This window comes from Oncorhynchus clarkii, chromosome 26, assembly GCF_045791955.1.
Source record: "Oncorhynchus clarkii lewisi isolate Uvic-CL-2024 chromosome 26, UVic_Ocla_1.0, whole genome shotgun sequence".
Taxonomy (NCBI): Eukaryota; Metazoa; Chordata; class Actinopteri; order Salmoniformes; family Salmonidae; genus Oncorhynchus; species Oncorhynchus clarkii.
This window is the reverse complement of record NC_092172.1, coordinates 32890281-32912882: the sequence shown is the minus strand read 5'-3', so window position 1 is coordinate 32912882 and position 22602 is coordinate 32890281. Positions and strand designations below refer to the sequence as shown.

Genomic DNA, 22602 nt, shown 5'->3' with positions numbered 1-22602 from the left:
GATGTCACAAGGGGAGAGCCATCCCTGCCTGGAGGTCCACATCACTGTGTGGGATGTAGAGAGAGAGGAGGGAGGAAGGTTGGGACATAAGGAATAAAATTACAGAGGTAGAGAGAGAGACTTTCTGAGGGCCACAGGCCCCTACAGAAGAGAGTGTAAGGAAGAGAGAGCAATATAAAGGTGGCTAAGGCAGTCTGAGGTGTGAAGGTCACAGGCTAGGCCCCTATAGACTATGTCGCCCTGTCCTGGTTCTTAACCCTGGCTCCTAACCCCTAAATACCTGGCCCTATGAATGCTACTTGTTGTCCCCTGTCCCCTCCCTGGCCGTCCCCCTACTGAGAGATTCCAGAGGCTCCCCTCTCCTGCCTCTCCCCTCTGTCGGCCTCTCAGGGCACCTGGGTCACTCGTTTGTCATCATGACCTTTAACCCCGGCAGGCCAGTGTGCCAGGAGGAATGTCGGAGATGTTTACCTTGGCTGAGACTGATGGTGTCCAGGTGTCTCTCTTCTGTCTTTTTTCTCTCGTTCTTTTCCCCCAGCAGTCTGTTTTCCCTCCAGTCAGGCAGGGTAGGGCAGGGAAGGCTTCCCCAGGCTTCACCCCCTAAGACCTGCCTGGTGAAATATGTGAGGGTGAAAGGAAAAAAAAATCCCCAGGGCCCGTATTCTCAAAGTCGCAGAGTAGGAATGCTGATGTAGCATCGGTTTCCCCTTTTAGGTCATCATGAATAAGATTATATGGGCAGGGGGGACCTGATCCTAGATCAGCTCTCCTACTCTGAGATGAAATCGGGCCCAGATCTTTTAGGGCCAGTTCCTAACTTGTATTTTTTGGGTAACTTCCTTTTTCTTCTCCAAAATTCTCTGATTGGTTTATGCAAACATCCAGGTTTCATACTCCTATTGATCTTAAGTTAATCCACTAAACAAGCCAGCAAGAATGACTATTCTTCATCTATTAACAGTCCACCACAGACACCATTTAGCTTTACCTTCAGATTCTAATCGCTTCAAACAAAGCCCCATTGCAAAGAGTCAGGAATGATCTTGAGTGGACAGCATTGAGAGAGAGAGGGGGGGAGCACAAGAGAGACAGAGAGAAAGAGATGGGGCAGAGTGAGAAAGCAATGAATGGAGGGAGGGAGGGAAATATTGATCAGCTGTTTGTCTGGGTCTGCACTGATCCAGACATATCCTCCCCTCTCCACTCATCCACTTCCCAGTTTCCCCATCAACCAATGGCATCACAGGCAAAACATTCCCTCCCATAATGCACTTCACTCATTTTCTCTCTGGACACTCCCAATGGCTCCTTGCTCTCTGCTCTTTTCCTGTACTGGAAACTCCTGTAAAGTTTCCTATGTCTCTCAACAAGCCCAACCACCCCCCACCCCCCGGCCACTAAAGAGCCCATTAACACAGTGTTGTAATGCAAACAGCCGGTCCTAGGAGAACAGGCCAGGTGTCGGGTGGAAAGGGGATGGGGGTCTAATGCAGCCATTACTGTCCGGTGCTCGCTGTGCCTGACAGAGATTATCATAAAAGCATCTTCCCCCTGCCTCTAATGCCCCACAAGCCTGATCAATACTAGACTCACGGGATGGAGAAATGGAAGGATGGAGAGATGAGGGATGAGAAGGACGGAGAGTAGCTTTATTAATCTCTCTCTATTCTCCTTCGTGACCTGATCGGGGGGGTCTGTGAGATTGATTCTAACATGGGACAACAAACTAACTATAGAGGAGAGGAGTAGGAAGCACTTCAAACAACATGAGATGCAACCAACAATCACAACAACATAGGGTGCATAGGGTGCATCGGTGGTATAGGGCTACATTTAGGATCGGGCATCACTCACATGTGAGTATTACCCCCAAACAAAGAAACAGCCATGCTTAGAGTAAAATGTTAGAGAAAAGTGATCGCTGACTCCAGTTTCCATCTACCTCTCGCAACAGTAGATTTGGAGCGCAATGGTTCCACTTCAGCCAAGTAATGCTTTTTAATCTGACACAATAATAGACAGTGAAGCCAGCTCTCTTCTCTCTCTCTTCTTTCTCTCTCACGCTCTATCCCTTCTTTTTTTCTCTCTATATCCCTTCTCTCGCTTTCTCTCTCTATATCCCTTCTCTCTCTTTCTCTCTCTATATCCCTTCTCTCTCTTTCTCTCTCTATATCCCTTTTTTCTCTCTCTATATCCCTTCTCTCTCTTTCTCTCTCTATATCCCTTCACTCTCTTTCTCTCTCTATATCCCTTCTCTCTCTTTCTCTCTCTATATCCCTTCTCTCTCTTTCTCTCTCTATATCCCTTCTCTCTCTTTCTCTCTCTATATCCCTTCACTCGCTTTCTATCCCTTCACTCTCTCTGTCTTTCTCACTCTCTGCGTGTGAGTTGTTTTTGTTTCTGCTAATGTGTTTTCCTGCAGGTGAGCCCCATGTTAGGATCCCTTCACACTCTCTCAACGGCCGATAGAACAGACAGACACATGGTTTGCATCAGTCACCCTCACATATGAGCCAGACCGCTGTCCACAGCTCTCTGAGGGTTCCAGTCCAAAACCTTGATTGGCAGCGAGGGGAACATTATTGTAATGGCGGAGGGACAACGGAAATAAGTAAAGCATCAGACAACATTTTTGTTCTCCAAACAAGGTGGTTGACACTATAGAATAGATGCTAAATAGCAAGTGTTTAATAGTAATTGACATTTCTGTTACAATTACATTGTTGACAGTAATCTATAGTATTATTTATCTTTAGAGAGTTTTAATGTGCTGCATTTAGTCTAAAATATTGAAATAAGAATCAGATCTATCAGAATGTTCTTCCCTTTCACTGAAGCAACTCACGTAGTTGATATATTTCTCTAGTTGAATGTTAAAACAGGTGCTCTAAACCTACATTTGAAGTGCACTTAGAGACCATCCATGCTTTTACTCTCACTGCTTTAGATTAAACTGGTCTTTATTAAACCACCATGAACGAACACACACACAGAAGCACACTTTAAAACCGTCCACACACACCTACACCAGTGTGTTGCACCAGCATCATTTACCTTGAGTCAAAATGGCCCTCTAAAAAACGATTCTGCTTTGTTTCTTTTGCATACATGGAGTGATTGTTAACGACTAAACCCATCTTATTACTCACCGAACATTCAACAAACTGAGCTGTATTGGACACGCTCATACACATGCCCTGTTTCCCCACTAAATATCTTCCAGCCCAACCACTGACACGTCTGTTTAAAGCCTAATTTGAAGTGAACTCAGGCTCTCTTAATCTGCGGCCCAAATGGCACCCTATTCCCTATATAGTGCACTACTTTCGACCAGGGCCCATAGGAATAAGGTGCCATTTGGGAGACACCCATGCTCTCTTAGCCTCTCTCTGTCCTCTGTAATGTGATTTTAAAGTGACCGTGGATGCGAGAGTGTTTATTGAGTAATGACTGGGGATGACAGGTAAACGCCTGCCATTTGGGGAGGTGACGGTCGGGGCCTGGTACCACAGAGGCTGCTGGATGTAGCCAGAGGCCAGTCCTGCTGAGTGGCTGTGGGTAATGGCTTCTCCTCTACCCTTTTTACTGTCAGCTAAAGTAAAGGCAGACGCACACACACACAGGATAGATGCACATGGTAGATACGTTAACTGCAGACACACACAATGGCACACACACAACCCACACACACAGCTCTTCACAACAAACCACTCCAGTTCGTTCCACCTGGCTGTGTCTGGACAGGCCCAGCCTGGGTCAGGACGACACGGTCGTCACTACCTGGTCATTCCAGAGAGGAGGGAAGTACTTTGGCACATTATAACCACAAATATGAAAGAACCCTTCCTCTAGTATTTACCTTCATCCTACTAATAATCAGAAGTCTAACCCTAGTTTAGATATAAATAGCTCATGTATTGCCACTTTTTACTTTTATAGAACGACTACTGACGTTTTAGTTCCTTCAGACATGGTCATCTAGTGACTACCTGGAGGACACAACCTGCCTTTTATAACATACAGAGCCTTAATTAGACAAGAAACTAATTCTATACACAGCTCCCATAATCAGACAGGAAATGCGTTCTATACATAGCTCCCATAATCAGACAGGGAACACATTCTATACACAGCTCCCATAATCAGACAGGAAACACATTCTATACACAGCTCCCATAATCAGACAGGAAATGCGTTCTATACATAGCTCCCATAATCAGACAGGGAACACATTCTATACACAGCTCCCATAATCAGACAGGGAACACATTCTATACACAGCTCCCATAATCAGACAGGAAACACATTCTATACACAGCTCCCATAATCAGACAGGGAACACATTCTATACACAGCTCCCATAATCGGACAGGGAACACATTCTATACACAGCTCCCATAATCGGACAGGGAACACATTCTATACACAGCTCCCATAATCAGACAGGAAATGCGTTCTATACATAGCTCCCATAATCAGACAGGAAAGTTAGCCTAGTGGTTAGAGTGATGGGCCAGTAACTGAAAGGTTGCTAGATTGAATCCCCGAGCTGACAAGGTAAAAATCTGTTGAATCTGTTGTTCTGCCCCTGAACAAGGCAGTTAACCCACAGTTCCTAGACCATCATTGTAAATAAGAATTTGTTGTTAACTGACTTACCTAGTTAAATAAAGATTTTTAAAAATCAGACAGGAAACATTCTATACACAGCTCCCATAATCAAACAGGAAACACATTCTATACACAGCTCCCATAATCAGACAGGAAACACATTCTATACACAGCTCCCATAATCAGACAGGAAGCACATTCTATACACAGCTCCCATAATCAGACAGGAAACACATTCTATACACAGCTCCCATAATCAGACAGGAAACACATTCTATACACAGCTCCCATAATCAGACAGGAAACACATTCTATACACAGCTCCCATAATCAGACAGGAAACACATTCTATACACAGCTCCCATAATCAGACAGGAAACACATTCTATACACAGCTCCCATAATCAGACAGGAAACACATTCTATACACAGCTCCCATAATCAGACAGGAAACACATTCTATACACAGCTCCCATAATCAGACAGGAAACACATTCTATACACAGCTTCCATAATCAGACAGGAAACACATTCTATACACAGCACCCATAATCAGACAGGAAACACATTCTATACACAGCTCCCATAATCAGACAGGAAACACATTCTATACACAGCACCCATAATCAGACAGGAAACACATTCTATACACAGCTCCCATAATCAGACAGGAAACACATTCTATACACAGCTCCCATAATCAGACAGGAAACACATTCTATACACAGCTCCCATAATCAGACAGGAAACACATTCTATACACAGCTCCCATAATCAGACAGGAAACACATTCTATACAGCTCCCACAAGCTGACGTTGTATTGACCGCCCCATAAGCAGGCGCTTCACAGAGTGAAAGAGAGAGATTTTCAACATCTGAGACAGACAATGTAGACTTTCTGAGCCTGGTGAGCACTCTATAGCACAGCTGACCAAAACCTGAGACAGAGGTCTTCTGATAGGCACTTTCTGTTTTGGTTCATTATGATACAGCAGAGAGAGAATAATCAGTAATCATTGTTTCATTGAATCATACATCACCTCACATTTCATGTCAAATTAGTTATATTTTTGCCATGTAAAAAAATGACGTTTTGTTAGCTTTTCACAGTAAGATGCCAGTTAGGTAATCCACTTTCAATGTTTCACTATGACGAGAAACAAAATAAATATTGTTTATAAATCCAGCGCTGAAAAAATGTACAAAGATTCTGTCACCTTAACAAACTAAATCTAATACTGATTTAAATGTTTATTGAGTTTTTTTTATTATAATTTTTTTTGTACAAAAACAAGGTTATGGTAAAGTTGTCTCAAATAAACCATTTATATTTCCAAGTCCAAGCCAAACATTCATACCAACACAACTCATCCTCAAGCATTATTATATTTTCGGAAACCAAAACGCCAACATATAAATAACAGTGTGACCTCTTTCTCTGCACATGGTGTTTATTTACTGTGGTTTTAGCGGGAGCCTCCTCCGTTCCGCCACCCTTGGGGTGTGCATACGGCAACAGCGGTTCTAGCCTACCGTAGAACAGCAATCTAACCAACCAGCAGGACCTCATAATCCAACCCAGGTCTCTGTGTCCGTCCGTCTGTCTGTCTGTTTGGTATGCATCCCCTAGGTAAGGAATAAATGAAGAGTTCCAGGCTTATGTATATCCCTGACGGGGAAGAAGGACTGGAGCGCCTCCACCACCCCACGTTGCATGCCTGATTGACTATCTCTCCTGATCCATGTGTAATAACATCATAACATTTGGGCTTATTCACAAATCAGAAAAGCTTTGATGTCATGTGTGAAAGTAATGGAGGGTTAATATCCAACTTCAAGGGTTATTAGATAGGTTTTTATCAGTTACCGTCCCAGACGCTCTCTGTAAATACTTCGATTTATGCTTAATGCTTATAAAAAAAAATGCGGCCTGAGATGTTTAGCATCTGAGTGATTTATTTTCCTGGTGGAAACCCTCTCCCCTCTCCTCTCCTCCGCTGGTAGATAACAAAGCACAGGTAGGACAGACAGACAGACAGAGGCAGCAACAGCATACCTGTTTAAACCTGCTGTGTAATTTGTGGATTAGCAGACGCCCCTAATGGCTAAGATCCACAACAGGAGAGAGCTTTCTCTGAGAGCGAGAGAGAGAGACACAGACACAGACAGAGCGACAAAGTCAAATAAAATACATTGACAAAGGAGAACAAAGAGATGAAAGGAGATGGACAGGAAGGAGAGAGAGAACATTTGAAACGGTGAAGGAGTTAATGAGGAAGAGTGAATTAGAGACGTGTAAAAACAGGAGAGAGCGATAGAGAGAGAGTATTAGGCTACTCTGCTTATAGCAGACTTTGCAGGGTGCTCTGACCTCTAACCCCTGTGAGTTGCTCATAATTGAAGCAACAAAAAAAGAAACAGTCAGATGCTTCATTAGCATTTTTCTCTGACATGGTTTAAGTGTGTCACCATGAGACAATAGCCCTAAACACTGATGTGAAACAGTCACTGTGGGCCATTTCTGAATGAGTGAACACACATTTTGTCACTGTTTTTATCATTATGATAATTGAAAACGAAAGATTGATTATTCACACAAAGATAAATTTACTCCTGCACATTTATTTGGATGATCATGTTCTTGAATAAGGTGGACTTAAGGTCCAATACGCTGTGAAAACACAGGTGTGTGTGTGCATGTGTGTGTGCGTGCGTGCGCGGGAGTCAATTGTATCATTGATAACTGACTAAGACTTGATAACAAGACTTGGAGTTATTCTACCTTGTGTTCTGTCAGAAAGGTGTGTGAAGAAAAGTGTCAGAGTGAGCAGGGACAATAATGTTTCAGAAGTTTTGTGAATGTACTTTGTCCTAAAGAAATACTTAACACAGAGACTGACACATTCCTGACGGCACAAGGCACAACTTGTTATGGAGGCTGTTCACAGAGCTCCATTAAGGTGAACACACACAACCATGCTGGACTGAGCTCTCTGCTCTGAGAGGGGCAGCATTGATTTAAAGCATTACTCAGGCTGAGAGAGAGAGGGAGAGGAAAGGAAAGAGAGAGGGAGAGGTAGAGTCTCTCCTGACTGCATTAGGAGTGCCTCCAGCCTTTGTGATTCCTTTTGATCAAATCTCTGTGAAAGATGAGTGTCATGCCCTCTTCTAGCCAGCTGTGAGGGGGGCTGCCCTGTGACTATGAGGGTGGGAGTGTGTGTGTGCGTGTGCGTGCGCGTGTGTTTGTGCGATTGCTCTGCTGGCTGGGGAGGGAGCAGGCAGCTGAGGTGAGAATGCCGAGTGGGAGAGTGGGAGGATCTCATTCCAATCCCCTGTGCCCGGTTTCAACACACACACTCACACACACACTCTACAGAGCACATCTTGAGTAGTTTAGAGCCAGTCCTCAGCAACATAGGAAGAGAGAGTGGAAAAAAGGTGTGTGTGTGTGTGAGTAAGAGTAGTACGTTTATTGTTTTTTTATGTGGTGTGAGCGTTGAGGACAGTGTGTGTGTCGTCTGTGTGTGTGTGTGTGTGTGACAGTGTGTGTATGAGTGTGTGTGACAGAGTGCTGGCGTGTGATGGCTCTTTTGCGTTAGTACTTGTTCAGACGGGAGAGTTGGAGGCAGTTCTTTTGTAGGACTCGCAGGGAATGGCAAACTACACGGTAACCCTGGAAACCTATCTCTAATGACAATGGCTGAGGTGAGAAACATCTTGTCTTATTTCTTTTCCACATTCTTCTCCTCTTTTCTCTCCTTTAGCCAAATCTTGCTACATGCTCCTGAGGTAGAAATTAGAAAAACGTGTATCGTTGTAGCGCTGTCGTTTCCCAGCGTTTGATGATGCCGTCATTATTCATGTTTATTCACAGAATGCGCCTGGTTTGCATTCAGTAACTTCTAGATCATTTCTCGTCTCTTTTTTCCACGTGAATAATTTGGTGATTGATGTTTGCGTCCTGGCCGGGCTGTGTCCATGCTTGCTGAGGGAGGTAGAGGTTGTCCTTACCTGCCATAAGACGCTGCTTACTTACTGCGGCAACTCCCTTAAAACAAAAGGAGGAACTTTAAAGCAGCCAACCAGGCAGGAAGTTGTTTTAACCTGACAATATGACTACAGGCCCTCCTCTGTTATATATTCCAACTCAGGGATAGTTATCCACGTTTCTATTCTATTCCAACTCAGGGATAGTTATCCACATGGTTCTATTATATTCCAACTCAGGGCTAGTTATCCACGTTTCTATTCTATTCCAACTCAGGGCTAGTTATCCACGTTTCTATTCTATTCCAACTCAGGGATAGTTATCCACGTTTCTATTCTATTCCAACTCAGGGCTAGTTATCCACGTTTCTATTCTATTCCAACTCAGGGCTAGTTATCCACGTTTCTATTCTATTCCAACTCAGGGCTAGTTATCCACGTTTCTATTCTATTCCAACTCAGGGCTAGTTATCCATGGTTCTATTCTATTCCAACTCAGGGCTAGTTATCCATGGTTCTATTCTATTCCAACTCAGGGCTAGTTATCCACATGGTTCTATTCTATTCCAACTCAGGGATAGTTATCCACGTTTCTATTCTATTCCAACTCAGGGATAGTTATCCACATGGTTCTATTCTATTCCAACTCAGGGATAGTTATCCACGTTTCTATTCTATTCCAACTCAGGGCTTGTTATCCACATGGTTATATTCTATTCAAACTCAATATTTACATTTTAGTCATTTAGCAGATGCTCTTACCCAGACCAATTTACAGTAGTGAGTGCATACATTTTCGTACATTTTCATACTGGTCCCCCATTGGAATCGAACCCACAATCCGCAACTAAGCCACACGGGACCTTTGTGTGTTTGTCTAAGCTATTCCTTAATTTGAATGAATTGCTGATTTATACAGTTGCTTCTCTTCCTTTCCAAGTTAGTGCTGGTATATACAGAAGTTTCCATTCTGTTCTATTCTAACTGGGTGCTGCTTGTAATTTGGTCTATCCCAGTGGAGGGTTTATTTAGTGGTCCTGTCATTTGTTTCATTACTACTGTGTTTCCCAGCACTCTCTCTCCCTCAGTATGTTGCTGTGTAGCCCTGCATAGAAGACTGACTGCTAAGGCATGCTCAGTCTGTTGCTGTGTAGCCCTGTACAGAAGACTGACTGCCAAGGCATGCTCAGTCTGTTGCTGTGTAGCCCTGTATAGAAGACTGACTGCCAAGGCATGCTCAGTCTGTTGCTGTGTAGCCCTGTATAGAAGACTGACTGCCAAGGCATGCTCAGTCTGTTGCTGTGTAGCCCTGTACAGAAGACTGCTAAGGCATGCTCAGTCTGTTGCTGTGTATCCCTGTACAGAAGACTGCTAAGGCATGCTCAGTCTGTTGCTGTGTATCCCTGTACAGAAGACTGCTAAGGCATGCTCAGTCTGTTGCTGTGTATCCCTGTACAGAAGACTGCTAAGGCATGCTCAGTCTGTTGCTGTGTATCCCTGTACAGAAGACTGACTGCTAAGGCATGCTCAGTCTGTTGCTGTGTAGCCCTGTACAGAAGACTGCTAAGGCATGCTCAGTCTGTTGCTGTGTATCCCTGTACAGAAGACTGCTACGGCATGCTCAGTCTGTTGCTGTGTAGCCCTGTACAGAAGACTGCTAAGGCATGCTCAGTCTGTTGCTGTGTATCCCTGTACAGAAGACTGCTACGGCATGCTCAGTCTGTTGCTGTGTAGCCCTGTACAGAAGACTGCTAAGGCATGCTCAGTCTGTTGCTGTGTATCCCTGTACAGAAGACTGCTAAGGCATGTTCAGTCTGTTGCTGTGTAGCCCTGTACAGAAGACTGCTAAGGCATGCTTGCTTTAGCCCCGTCTGTCTCTGGCTTCTGGCCACTCACTAGTGGAATGTAATTTAAGAGCAGCCTAATGTTTTGTTGCAGCCATAATGTAACAATTAGCACAAGTGTCTGTGTGGTGCTGTTAGGCGCAAACACTCACTCTCTTTCTCTCTGTCTCTCTGTGTTTGGAGGTGTGAACAACACACCACAACCACATCTTGTTCTGCAGAGTGTGTATGTGTGTTGTGTTCTGACCTTTAAATCTAGGTGACAGGTATTTAATGGAATCTTGATTATATTAACTTCTTTCAGGTGAATATAGAACTAAAAACAGAGGTCCTTCAAGCTTCTCGGCAGATTTAATACCGTCTTTGTTATCGACTCACATGGCCTTGCTTGGTGTTTTTCTATCTCCTCCTTGTTTTTGTGATAGAGAATGAACTCTCCAATAGACTTCTTTAACACAATATGTCCCATCTGATCCAAGACTGGTTTGTACAGTAACAGCAGTGTATCATTACCACAGTTCTTTGTGATGAACATCATTTTTTTGGCCTGAATATTGTTTATTTTATTTAAGTTAATATTGCTAATTTTAATATTCAAATGTATGTTGTACCCAGAATTCAGCGTGTTTCTGTCACTGGTACAGTGTTCTGTTGAACATGAGCCATTTTTGTTATAAAGTATGTTATTAACACATAGTTGTTACTAGCATAATTATACGACAAATGTATTAGATCAACTTGTAAAGTGACACAGTTAAGTGCTACAACATTTACATAGCAATTACAGTGGCACGTCCTTTCATTTACCTGTTTTGGTAACAGTTGTGTACCTGTCATATCTGATGTAAATCGAGGAAAATAACTTAATAATAGGACTCACTCAGAATCCTTTGGCTGTTAGACATGTTTGACACACTATAAGCATGGGTTCTTCATTAAAAACATCACTGCTCTAAATGATATTGAAGCCACGACATAGAAGCATATACTATTTTTGATTACAGGGGACAGTTTTAATACTCGCCACTGCATCCTGTATCAAAAGGTTGGCTGGTCCTCATTAAAGTCCCGTAGAGCAGGTCATTACTCTCTTTTTGTTTAGAAAGCTTTCCTGCACAAGCTTCCAACTTACCTAACTTTGTTGTTAAAGTATAAAAACACCAGATACAGGTTTGGTTAACGCTTGAGTTCCTCGGGTCTCCACCGAACTAGATAAATCCGCTTTTAGTTTTAAAGCACCTCATTGCTGGAACCAAGTACCAAATATATTACAATTGGATGTTCTGGTGCCGCTCAGGCAATTGAAAATATTGATTGGGGACCTTCATACTGTGGAATGTAACTGTTTTTCTTGAATATTTGTGTTGTGGTGTATTTTAATGACTTGTTTTACATTGTATCTGATTTTGATTTGATTGTGTCTTATGAATTGTATATGCAGGGCTCCCTTGTGAAAGAGACCCTGGTCTCAATGGTGACTCCCTGTTTAAATAAAGGTAAAACAAATCCTAAAAAATATCAAATGAATGTGATTGAATAAAATTGCTGAATACTGTCCAACTACCAGGTAGACACAGGTAGATGCTTTCAGTCTACAGAATAAGATGTTTGGATGTGCATTAATAAGGCATGTAGACAAACAGACATCGTTTCTAAACAGAGTTCATATCTAATCATTACAAAACAAGGCCAACCAAGTTACTCTCCATGGTATTTGAAAATGCCTTTTATTTCCTTGACATGTTCAGTGGAACCATTGAAAACAGATTTCTGGCTCTGTGTTAGTGAGCTGGCTGTTGACTTATCTCTCTCTGAACTGGCTCCACCTCACCCTCTGAACTGAGTGGGATGATAATGTGACTCTCTCTGTGTATCTCTCCCTCTCTGTGTGTCTCTTTTTCTGTCTCTTTCTCTTTGTATCTCTCTGTTTCTCTCTTCCTCTCTGTGTCTCTTTCTCTGTCTCTATTTCTCCCTCTTTCTCCCTGTCTCTCTTTCTCTCGCTCTCTCTCTCTTTCTCTCTCTCTCTCTCTCTCTCTCTCTCTCTCTCTCTGTTTCTCTGTCTCTTCCTTCTTTGTCTCGTACTCTATTTTTCTCCCTCTCTTCCCTTGGTTCCCATTCTCCTTAACTCTCTCTCTTTCTTTCTCGCTCTCTCTCTCTGGGTGTGAGTGTGTGTCTCAGTGCTGTAGGGCCCCGGGGCAGAACAGAGCAGGGCTGGGCTCCTCTGAGCTGGGCTGCTGTGTGTGTGTGTGTGTGTGTGTGTGTGTGTGTGTGTGTGTGTGTGTGTGTGTGTGTGTGTGTGTGTGTGTGTGTGTGTGTGTGTGTGTGTGTGTGTGTGTGTGTGTGTGTGTGTGTGTGTGTGTGTGTGTGTGTGTGTGTGTGTGTGTGTGTGTGTGTGTGTGCGCAGCGGCTGCAGCCTGCCAGCACAGTCAGCTTCATTAGCTTCATGATGGTCCGTCAGCGAGGGGCTTCTGCTGCAGCCTGCACCCCCTCCAGCCAGTCCCAGGGCGTGATCCGCCCCTCTGCGCCCCAGCCTTCCCCCCTCCTACAGCCCCCTTGAGCCCCTCTCCACCCCAGCCCTGCGCTGCCACCGAGAGGCTTGTGAGGATTTGTCAGCCAGATGTGACAAGATTGTCAAGAGGCAGGCGAGAGAGAGAGGGGAGATATGATATTAATCAGAGCGTAGCTGGGAGCTAAACTCTCTCCGACGCAGTGTACTAACATGTTCCTCTCATTTACTATACACTCCCTCGCTCCCTCTCTTTCTCTCTCTCTCTCGCCGCCGCTACTCTCCCACAGCTATCTCTCTCTCGATGTCTCTCTCTCCTCTCCTCTAACGGGTGGCTAGAACTGCTGGGGAGACAGTAATAAAAGTTGTGGCTTTTCATTTTCTTCATCTGTGATTTGTGTTTTTTATGTAGACGAGACTAACCCACTTTTCATGGAGATTCAGGTAACTTTTTGTTTTCAGGTGTTGTGTTGAAACTGGCAGTGTGTGTGTGCTTGCATGTGTGTGTGTGTGTGTGTTTGCTCTGTGATTGACTGCTGAATTAGGAGGAATAATGAGTTTTTCACGCTGTCTTTGGTCTCCATTGACTCCTAATAGGCTAAAGCATAGCCTGTCACTACTTGCACAAGCAGAGCCTTAGCTTATCATGCTTTGCTCTCACATTTCACTCTTAGGACAGGAGTTCAAACTCTCACTTTTCATCTTTGAACCTATTTTTAAAGCAGAATCCTGTAAAAAAAAAAAAAAAAGAAGTTTTATTTCAGTCTAAAATGGGGCTATTGGATTTCAAACCAAGTGAGTTGTGTGTCAGATAGAAAGGCTGGTGAACATGTCTAGGAGATGTCCTTTAACTGGGTGGGTGACTTTCACAGTTTTCCCAGCCACTTTGTGATATAGGGTCATTCCTTTAAAAACACTCCACGGAAATACTACTGCTATTTTTATTTTAGAGGGGATGACGTACGTGTTCAAGTTCACACTGGGTCGTGTTACATACATAACAGCTTTATATCAGTCTGTTTTAAGTAGCTCAACACTTGTCATCAATTAGCTTAGCGTTATAACTGCCACACAGCCGTACATGTGTTTCAGTGGCGTATGATTTATGAATGTGGCCATGGTCTGTGCATGTGTAACACACACTCACACACACTGAGATGTTCAGAAGCAGGAAGTCCTCTGTCTGTGAACCATTAGCTACTGGTTTATATCTTCTCGTTTTAGCTCCTGGTTTTAGCTCCTGGTTTTATCTCCTGGTTTTTGACCACTTGTTTTAATGCTGCAGGTAGTTTTTTTTTTACACACAGCGACATCCTAGACTGCTGTATTCCTAAATCCTATTTCCTGTAGCTGCTCCGTGCTAGTCTGTGTGTTTTATTAGAGGAATTCTGCAGGACTTTCTTAGTTCCTGGTACTACCAGGCTGCTCTGTATTTTGGCTGCAGTTTTGGCCTGGAATGAAGATATGAGGAAAATATGGGTGTCCGTGTTTGTTACAGATGGTTTCACTGTGCTATATCTTGGGTTTTTATAGATGTTTTTGCACTGTATAAATAAATGTGATAGATTCAAACAATGTTTCTAGCTTATCTGAATAAATGTCTTTCAAATTAAAAGTGCGTCTTATTTGATGCAGATAGGTGATGTGGTTTATCCATTTTTTATGGTGTCATGCGTTAAATGATATGAAGAGATTTGAACAGAAACATTACACTCAAGTTTTGCTTAATTGTTTTGCCCAACACTCTCTGCATTTCTCTTACCGAACACGTATAGATTGTTTAATGTTAACTTGTAACTTTAAAAACAATTCTGCACATTTCAGATTTTAAAAAATATAATCCTACATACTGTAGGTCTACAATGGGCATTAGGTCTGTGTACTTTATCACTTTTGAAATGAGAGAGGGAGAGAGAGATCCTCCATAAATATACTACATACACATACTGAGTGTACAAAACATTAGGAACACTGCTCTTTCCATGACTTAGACTGACCAGGTGAAAGCTACAGTATGATCCCTTATTGATGTCGCTTCAATCAGTGTAGATGAAGGGAAGGAGACAGGTTAAAGAAGTGCCTTTGAACAGGGTATGGTAGTAGGTGCCAGGCGCACCGGTTTGAGTGTCTAGAACTACAACGCTGCTGGATTTTTCACGCTCAACAGTTTCTCGTGTGTATCAGGAATGGTTCACCACACAAAGGAATTGAGGCTGTTCTGAGGGCAAAAGGTGGTGCAACTCAATATTAGGAAAGTTCCTAATGTTCCTAATGTTTAGTACACTCAGTTCCTTGCCAGCCAGTTGAATTTCTTATCCCATTCCATTCCCGTCTTTACCATCTTGGCACAGGCACAGCTAGTTTCACATTGTGTGGCAATCTGCACCAATCCTCTCCTAATTGATTTGCTTTCCACTAAATGATTCCAACATGGCCCAGTCAATACACACTGTCACACCCCACAGCTGTTCCCTTCCCTCCCGTCTTGCTCTGAACCACTGACTGCTGTTGACTCTATAAACCAAACCAGTGTGGATATTATGGACATATGGCAGGATTTATTTTACGAGCCGGAGAGGAACAATTTAAATGTTTCTGTCAAGGATGTTATGGCTGTGACGCAGAAGTGACTGGAGACCATTTCTGAGACCCTAGATTGTGCACTATTATTGAACAGGGCCCTGTGTGCACTACATTAGAACTAAGGTTCCACTAGGGACATAGACCCTGAACTCCCAGACACTGAATATAGTGAATAACTGATATACTGGATGATTCAACACTCTGGCCTGCATGGGTCTGAATATAGTGAATAACTGACCTACTGGATGATTTAACACTCTAGCCTGCATGGGTCTGAATATAGTGAATAACTGATATACTGGATGATTTAACACTCTGGCCTGCATGGGTCTGAATATAGTGAATAACTGACCTACTGGATGATTTAACACTCTGGCCTGCATGGGTCTGAATATAGTGAATAACTGACCTACTAGATGATTTAACACTGGCCTGCATGGGTCTGAATATAGTGAATAACTGACCTACTGGATGATTTAACACTGGCCTGCATGGGTCTGAATATAGTGAATAACTGACCTACTAGATGATTTAACACTGGCCTGCATGGGTCTGAATATAGTGAATAACTGACCTACTGGATGATTTAACACTGGCCTGCATGGGTCTGTATATAGTGAATAACTGACCTACTGGATGATTTAACACTCTGGCCTGCATGGGTCTGAATATAGTGAATAACTGACCTACTGGAGGATTTAACACTCTGGCCTGCATGGGTCTGAATATAATGAATAACTGACCTACTGGATGATTTAACACTGGCCTGCATGGGTCTGAATATAGTGAATAACGGACCTACTGGATGATTTAACACTGGCCTGCATGGGTCTGTATATAGTGAATAACTGATATACTGGATGATTTAACACCCTGGCCTGCATGGGTCTGAATATAGTGAATAACTGATATACTGGATGATTTAACACTCTGGCCTGCATGAGTCTGAATATAGTGAATAACTGATATACTGGATGATTTAACACTCAGGCCTGCATGAGTCTGAATATAGTGAATAACTGACCTACTAGATGATTTAACACTGACCTGCATGGGTCTGAATATAGTGAATAACTGACCTACTGGATGATTTAACACTCTGGCCTGCATGGGTCTGAATATAGTGAATAACTGACCTACTGGATGATTTAACACTCTGGCCTGCATGGGTCTGAATATAGTGAATAACTGATATACTGGATGATTTAACACTCTGGCCTGCATGAGTCTGAATATAGTGAATAACTGATATACTGGATGATTTAACACTCTGGCCTGCATGGGTCTGTATATAGTGAATAACTGATATACTGGATGATTTAACACTCTGGCCGGCATGGGTCTGAATATAGTGAATAACTGACCTACTGGATGATTTAACACTCTGGCCTGCATGGGTCTGAATATAGTGAATAACTGATATACTGGATGATTTAACACTCTGGCCTGCATGGGTCTGTATATAGTGAATAACTGATATACTGGATGATTTAACACTCTGGCCTGCATGGGTCTGAATATAGTGAATAACTGATATACTGGATGATTTAACACTCTGGCCTGCATGGGTCTGTATATAGTGAATAACTGATATACTGGATGATTTAACACTCTGGCCTGCATGGGTCTGAATATAGTGAATAACTGATATACTGGATGATTTAACACTCTGGCCTGCATGAGTCTGAATATAGTGAATAACTGATATACTGGATTATTTAACACTCTGGCCTGCATGGGTCTGTATATAGTGAATAACTGATATACTGGATGATTTAACACTCTGGCCTGCATGGGTCTGTATATAGTGAATAACTGATATACTGGATGATTTAACACTCTGGCCTGCATGGGTCTGAATATAGTGAATAACTGATATACTGGATGATTTAACACTCTGGCCTGCATGGGTCTGAATATAGTGAATAACTGATATACTGGATGATTTAACACTCTGGCCTGCATGGGTCTGTATATAGTGAATAACTGATATACTGGATGATTTAACACTCTGGCCTGCATGGGTCTGTATATAGTGAATAACTGATATACTGGATGATTTAACACTCTGGCCTGCATGGGTCTGAATATAGTGAATAACTGATATACTGGATGATTTAACACTCTGGCCTGCATGGGTCTGTATATAGTGAATAACTGATATACTGGATGATTTAACACTCTGGCCTGCATGGGTGTTTAGAGGAAGTTTTGTTTTATTTGCCCTGAATCACTGTCAATGAAACATGATGAAATTAAACCTCCATTAAACCTCTATGAAGTGTACAACATGTTGGCAGACTTGATCCTCACACTAAGAAACCGTTTGCGTGAGCAAAATTACTTTAATTTTTTTAATAGAATAGCAACTCCAGCTCCAATAATGCCCTATTCCATCTGATTAAATAGTTCTTGTAAGTTTGCTCACGCAAAGTATTTCATAGCTTGATGATTTATAATATGTTCTCTGTGATTCTGCTCAACCATATCCTCCCCTCTGTGGGTTTGAGTCAGTGTGTGGAGAGGTATTTGCCACACACACGCACACACACACACCCCCATCGACAGACCCATGTTATCACCCAGGTTTGGGGTGTCATGGTTTGCTGCTGCTGCTTTCTCAGCCTTTCTCAGCCTCACCCGATTCTCACTCCCTTCCTGACTCTCAGATAAGCAGATTTTAATTGAGAGAAATAATATGACATTTGAAATGTCTCTATTATTTTGGAACTTGTTAGTAATATTTACTGTTCACTTTTTATTGTTTATTTCACTTTTGTTTATCCATTTCCCTTGCTTTAGCAATATAAACATATGTTTCCAATTGAATTAGACAGACAGAGAGAGAAAACATGTCACCCCCACACATAATACCCCATAATGACAAAGCAAAAACAAGTTTATAGAAATTTTTGCTAATTTACACAACCCCCCCCCCCCCCCCCCCCCCTGAAATGTCACATTTACATAAGTATTCAGACCCTTTACTCAGTACTTTGTTGAAGCACCTTTGCAGCGATCTCCACAGAGGAACCCTAGAGCGCTGTCAGGGTGACCATCAGGTTCTTGGTCCCCTCCCTGACCAAGGCCTTTCTCCCCCGATTACTCAGTTTGGCTGGGCGGCCAGCTCTAGGAAGAGTCTTGGTGGTTCCAAACTTCTTCCATTTAAGAATAATAGAGGCCACTGTGTTCTTGGGGACCTTCAATGCTGCAGAAATGTTTTGTTAACCTTCCTCAGATCTGTGCCTTGACACAATCCTGTCTCAGAGCTCTACGGACACTTCCTTCCACCTCATGGCTTAGATTTTGCTCTGACATGCACTGTCAACTGTAGGACCTTATATAGGCAGGTGTGTGCCTTTCTAAATCATGTCCAATCAATTAAATTTACCTCAGGTGGACTCCAAGTTGTAGAAACATCTCTAGGATGATCAGTGGAAACAGGATGCACCTGAGCTGAATTTTGAGTCTGTTAGCAAAGGGTCTGAATACTTATGTAAATAAGGTATTTCTGTTTTTTATTTTTATTACATTTGCTACATTTTCTAAAAGCTTTTTTCGCTTTGTCATTGTGGGGTATTGTGTGTAGATTGCTGAGGAATTAAAAAAAAAAAAAAAAATTTAGGTTAAGGCTGTAACGTAACAAAATGTGGAAAAGGTCAAGGCTTCTTAATAATTCCCAAAGGCACTGAAGTTGCTGGTTTGGCCAATAAAGACAGACATTTGCATAGTTTTATTTTGTTTACGAATGTGGAGAGAAATACAAAATCTCCACTTGGGGGAGAGAAAAGGAGCCAACCCCACGTAGAGCGAGATATTGAAAATGAGAGAGAAAAAAGAGGGAGAAAGAAAAAAGCACCTAGAGAAAGGGGAGGGGGGGGGGGCGGATAGAGACTCTGAGACATTTGCTTTCCATTTCCCACCCTGTGGCCCAGTAGATCCAGGTGCTGAGTGACAGCATTAACACCAGCGTGAAGACAGACAGGAGATGAGGAGAGTTTCCATTCCACTTTCTGGTGCTCTTCCTTCCTTTCTGCATTCGGCAATGATTTTGTGAAGACTAATAGTGTGGTCTATAGGGTAGCAAAATTCCGGTTACCATTCTCTATATTTTTGGACGTAAATTTTCGCTTAAGGTATTTCTGAAAATCAAGTAGACACTGTAGGGTTGCAAAATTCAGGGAAAATTCCTAGGTTCTCCAGAATTCCAAGTTGGAATATTCCTCGAATTGCTAGGGAATAAGCACGAAATCAGGGAATCCTCCAATCAAGATATCTGGGGTTCTTGGGAATTTGGGGAAAGTTACCAGAATTCAGCAATCCTGCACAGTGTTTTGATTGTCAGAAATATTGTGTAAGGAAAATATTCCATCCCAAGTTGTAGAGACTGGTGTTAATGGTAGTTTATGGAGATTTCTCATTAAAGTGTTAATTGGTGTTATCCTGACATTGTGGACTGTGGAAGACGAACGATCCATTTGTGAATAAAAACATGCTCCCAATTCCTGTCTGAATCAAGTTTATCATAAATGCATAACTAAATAAAAGCCTCTGTGATCATGACAATGACCAAGTATTCAGAAATCAAACTGAATAACCAATAAATCATGACACTTTGACTGTGACTATATCACCCTTGATCTAACAACTCATTAACTCTACCAGAGTCCGTCTGTCCGTCTGTTATTCCGTTCGGTCATGGTCACAGCAGCAGACTTAGCCAGCGCTGGTCTGTCTGGCCGTTCGGTCATGGTCACGGCAGCAGACTTAGCCAGCCCAGCGCTGGTCTGTCTGGCCGTTCGGTCATGGTCACGGCAGCAGACTTAGCCAGCCCAGCGCTGGTCTGTCTGGCCGTTCGGTCATGGTCACGGCAGCAGACTTAGCCAGCCCAGCGCTGATCTGTCTGGCCGTTCGGTCATGGTCACGGCAGCAGACGTAGCCAGCCCAGCGCTGGTCCGTCTGTCCGTTCGGTCATGGTCACAGCAGCAGACTTAGCCAGCCCAGTGGTGGTCTGTGAAAGTGACAGTTATTTTTCTTAATCTCAGGGTCTAATGAAGAAATGAATAGCTAATTAAGACAAATGAACGACAGGGAGGAATACGCGGAGCAATGCCTGCTGCGTGTGCTTCTGTGTGTGTGCGCACTTTGATTGTCCAGAGGAACAGATTGAGTTGTACACTAGAGGAAACATCAAAGGGGGGTGTGTGTGTGTGTGTGTGTGTGTCTTTGTGTGTGTGTGTGTGTGTGTTGTGTGTGTGTGTGTGTGTGTGTGTCTTTGTGTCTTTGTGTGTGTGTGTGTGCAGGCGTGCCTTCGTTCGTTTGCGTGTGCACATAAGAGTGTGTGTGTGCCTGTGTGTGATGGGATTAGTGTAATTGGGCCGTGTTGGTTGGGCCCTGTAATGATGGGATTATGGTGGTCGGAGGTGACCAAGAGGTTCTTCCACGTCACCTCAGTCCCACAGGAGAAGATCAGCTGAAGATGAGGAGACGGAGGAGAGGGAGACGGAGGAGAGGGAGACGGAGGAGAGGGAGACGGAGGAGAGGGAGACGGAGGAGACTGGGAGGAGAGGGAGACTGAGGAGACTGGGAGGAGAGGGAGACTGAGGAGACTGGGAGGAGAGGGAGACTGAGGAGACTGGGAGGAGAGGGAGACTGGGAGGAGAGGGAGACTGGGAGGAGAGGGAGACGGGGAGGAGAGGGAGACGGGGAGGAGAGGGAGACGGGGAGGAGAGGGAGACGGGGAGGAGAGGGAGACGGGGAGGAGGAGAGGAGGAGGAGAGGGGGAGGAGAGGGGGAGGAGAGGGAGACGGGGAGGAGAGGGAGACCAGGAGGAGGAGAGGGGAGGGAGACGGAGACGGGGAGGAGAGGGAGACTGGGAGGAGGAGAGGGAGACGAGACGGGGAGGAGGAGAGGGAGACGGAGAGGGAGACGGGGAGGAGGAGAGGGAGACAGGGAGGAGGAGAGGGAGACGAGGAGGAGGAGAGGGAGACAGGGAGGAGGAGACCACGAGGAGAGGGAGACTGGGAGGAGACGGGGAGACGGAGGAGAGGGAGAGAGACGGAGGAGAGGGAGACTGAGGAGAGGGAGACTGAGGAGAGGGAGACTGAGGAGAGGGAGACTGAGGAGAGGGAGACGGAGGAGACTGGGAGGAGAGGGAGACTGAGGAGACTGGGAGGAGAGGGAGACTGTGAGGAGAGGGAGACGGAGGAGACTGGGAGGAGAGGGAGACGGAGGAGACTGGGAGGAGAGGGAGACTGAGGAGACTGGGAGGAGAGGGAGACTGTGTGAGGAGAGGGAGACTGTGAGGAGAGGGAGACTGTGAGGAGAGGGAGACTGGGAGGAGAGGGAGACTGGGAGGAGACTGGGAGGAGAGGGAGACGGAAGAGATGGGGAGGAGAGGGAGACGGGGAGGGAGACTGGGAGGAGAGGGAGACGAGGAGGAGGAGAGGGAGACGGAGAGGAGAGGGAGACGAGGAGGAGGAGAGGGAGAGAGACGGAGGAGAGGGAGAGACGGAGGAGAGGGAGACGGAGGAGAGGGAGAGACGGAGGAGAGGGAGAGACGGAGGAGAGGGAGAGACGGAGGAGAGAGAGAGACGGAGGAGAGGGAGACGGAGGAGAGGGAGACGGAGGAGACGAGAGGATAAAAGACAGAGACAGAGAAGGAAAGAAATGGAAAGAGAGGACAGAGAACAGGAAGGATGCATCGGAGCGTTAATCGGCTGCATTTCATTCCAGAAAGTTGTGGTCTCCCATCTGTCTATGTTCACTCCCCGTTGTACATCTAAAATAACTGAGATGACTGAGTAGTTCAAGCACGTTTTAACCGGTTTCCTCCATTTTACTCTAACATATCCTGTCCTGTCAGACTGAAGGGAAGAGAACAAGGGGACATATTTTGGAATTGAACCCAGCCCTGCTAACGAACGAGTGGGAGGAGTTGACTGTGTGATTAATTAAGAGAGAGGGAGACAGTCTCCTCCTCCTCCCCTGTTGAGGGGGTTAGTGCTACAGCAGCAGTAATTGCTAACCATTAAGCATGCTACTCATGTATGCTAACACATGCTGTTGAT

At 44.1% G+C, this 22602-nt stretch overlaps 1 protein-coding gene across 2 annotated transcripts in view; it reads left to right on the top strand.

Moving 5' to 3' along the window:
• The first annotated feature begins 8064 nt into the window (after positions 1–8064).
• LOC139384999 (basonuclin zinc finger protein 1) overlaps positions 8065–22602 on the top strand; it is a 33989-nt gene continuing 19451 nt past the window's right edge. Inside the window, exon 1 of one of the 2 annotated variants that reach the window (XM_071129965.1) lies at positions 8065–8317. In XM_071129965.1, coding sequence (XP_070986066.1) covers positions 8303–8317 — 15 coding nt within the window. In that variant the 5' untranslated portion in view covers positions 8065–8302. The remainder of the gene's footprint in view (positions 8318–22602) is intronic. The other variant, XM_071129966.1, reaches the window with a different exon arrangement.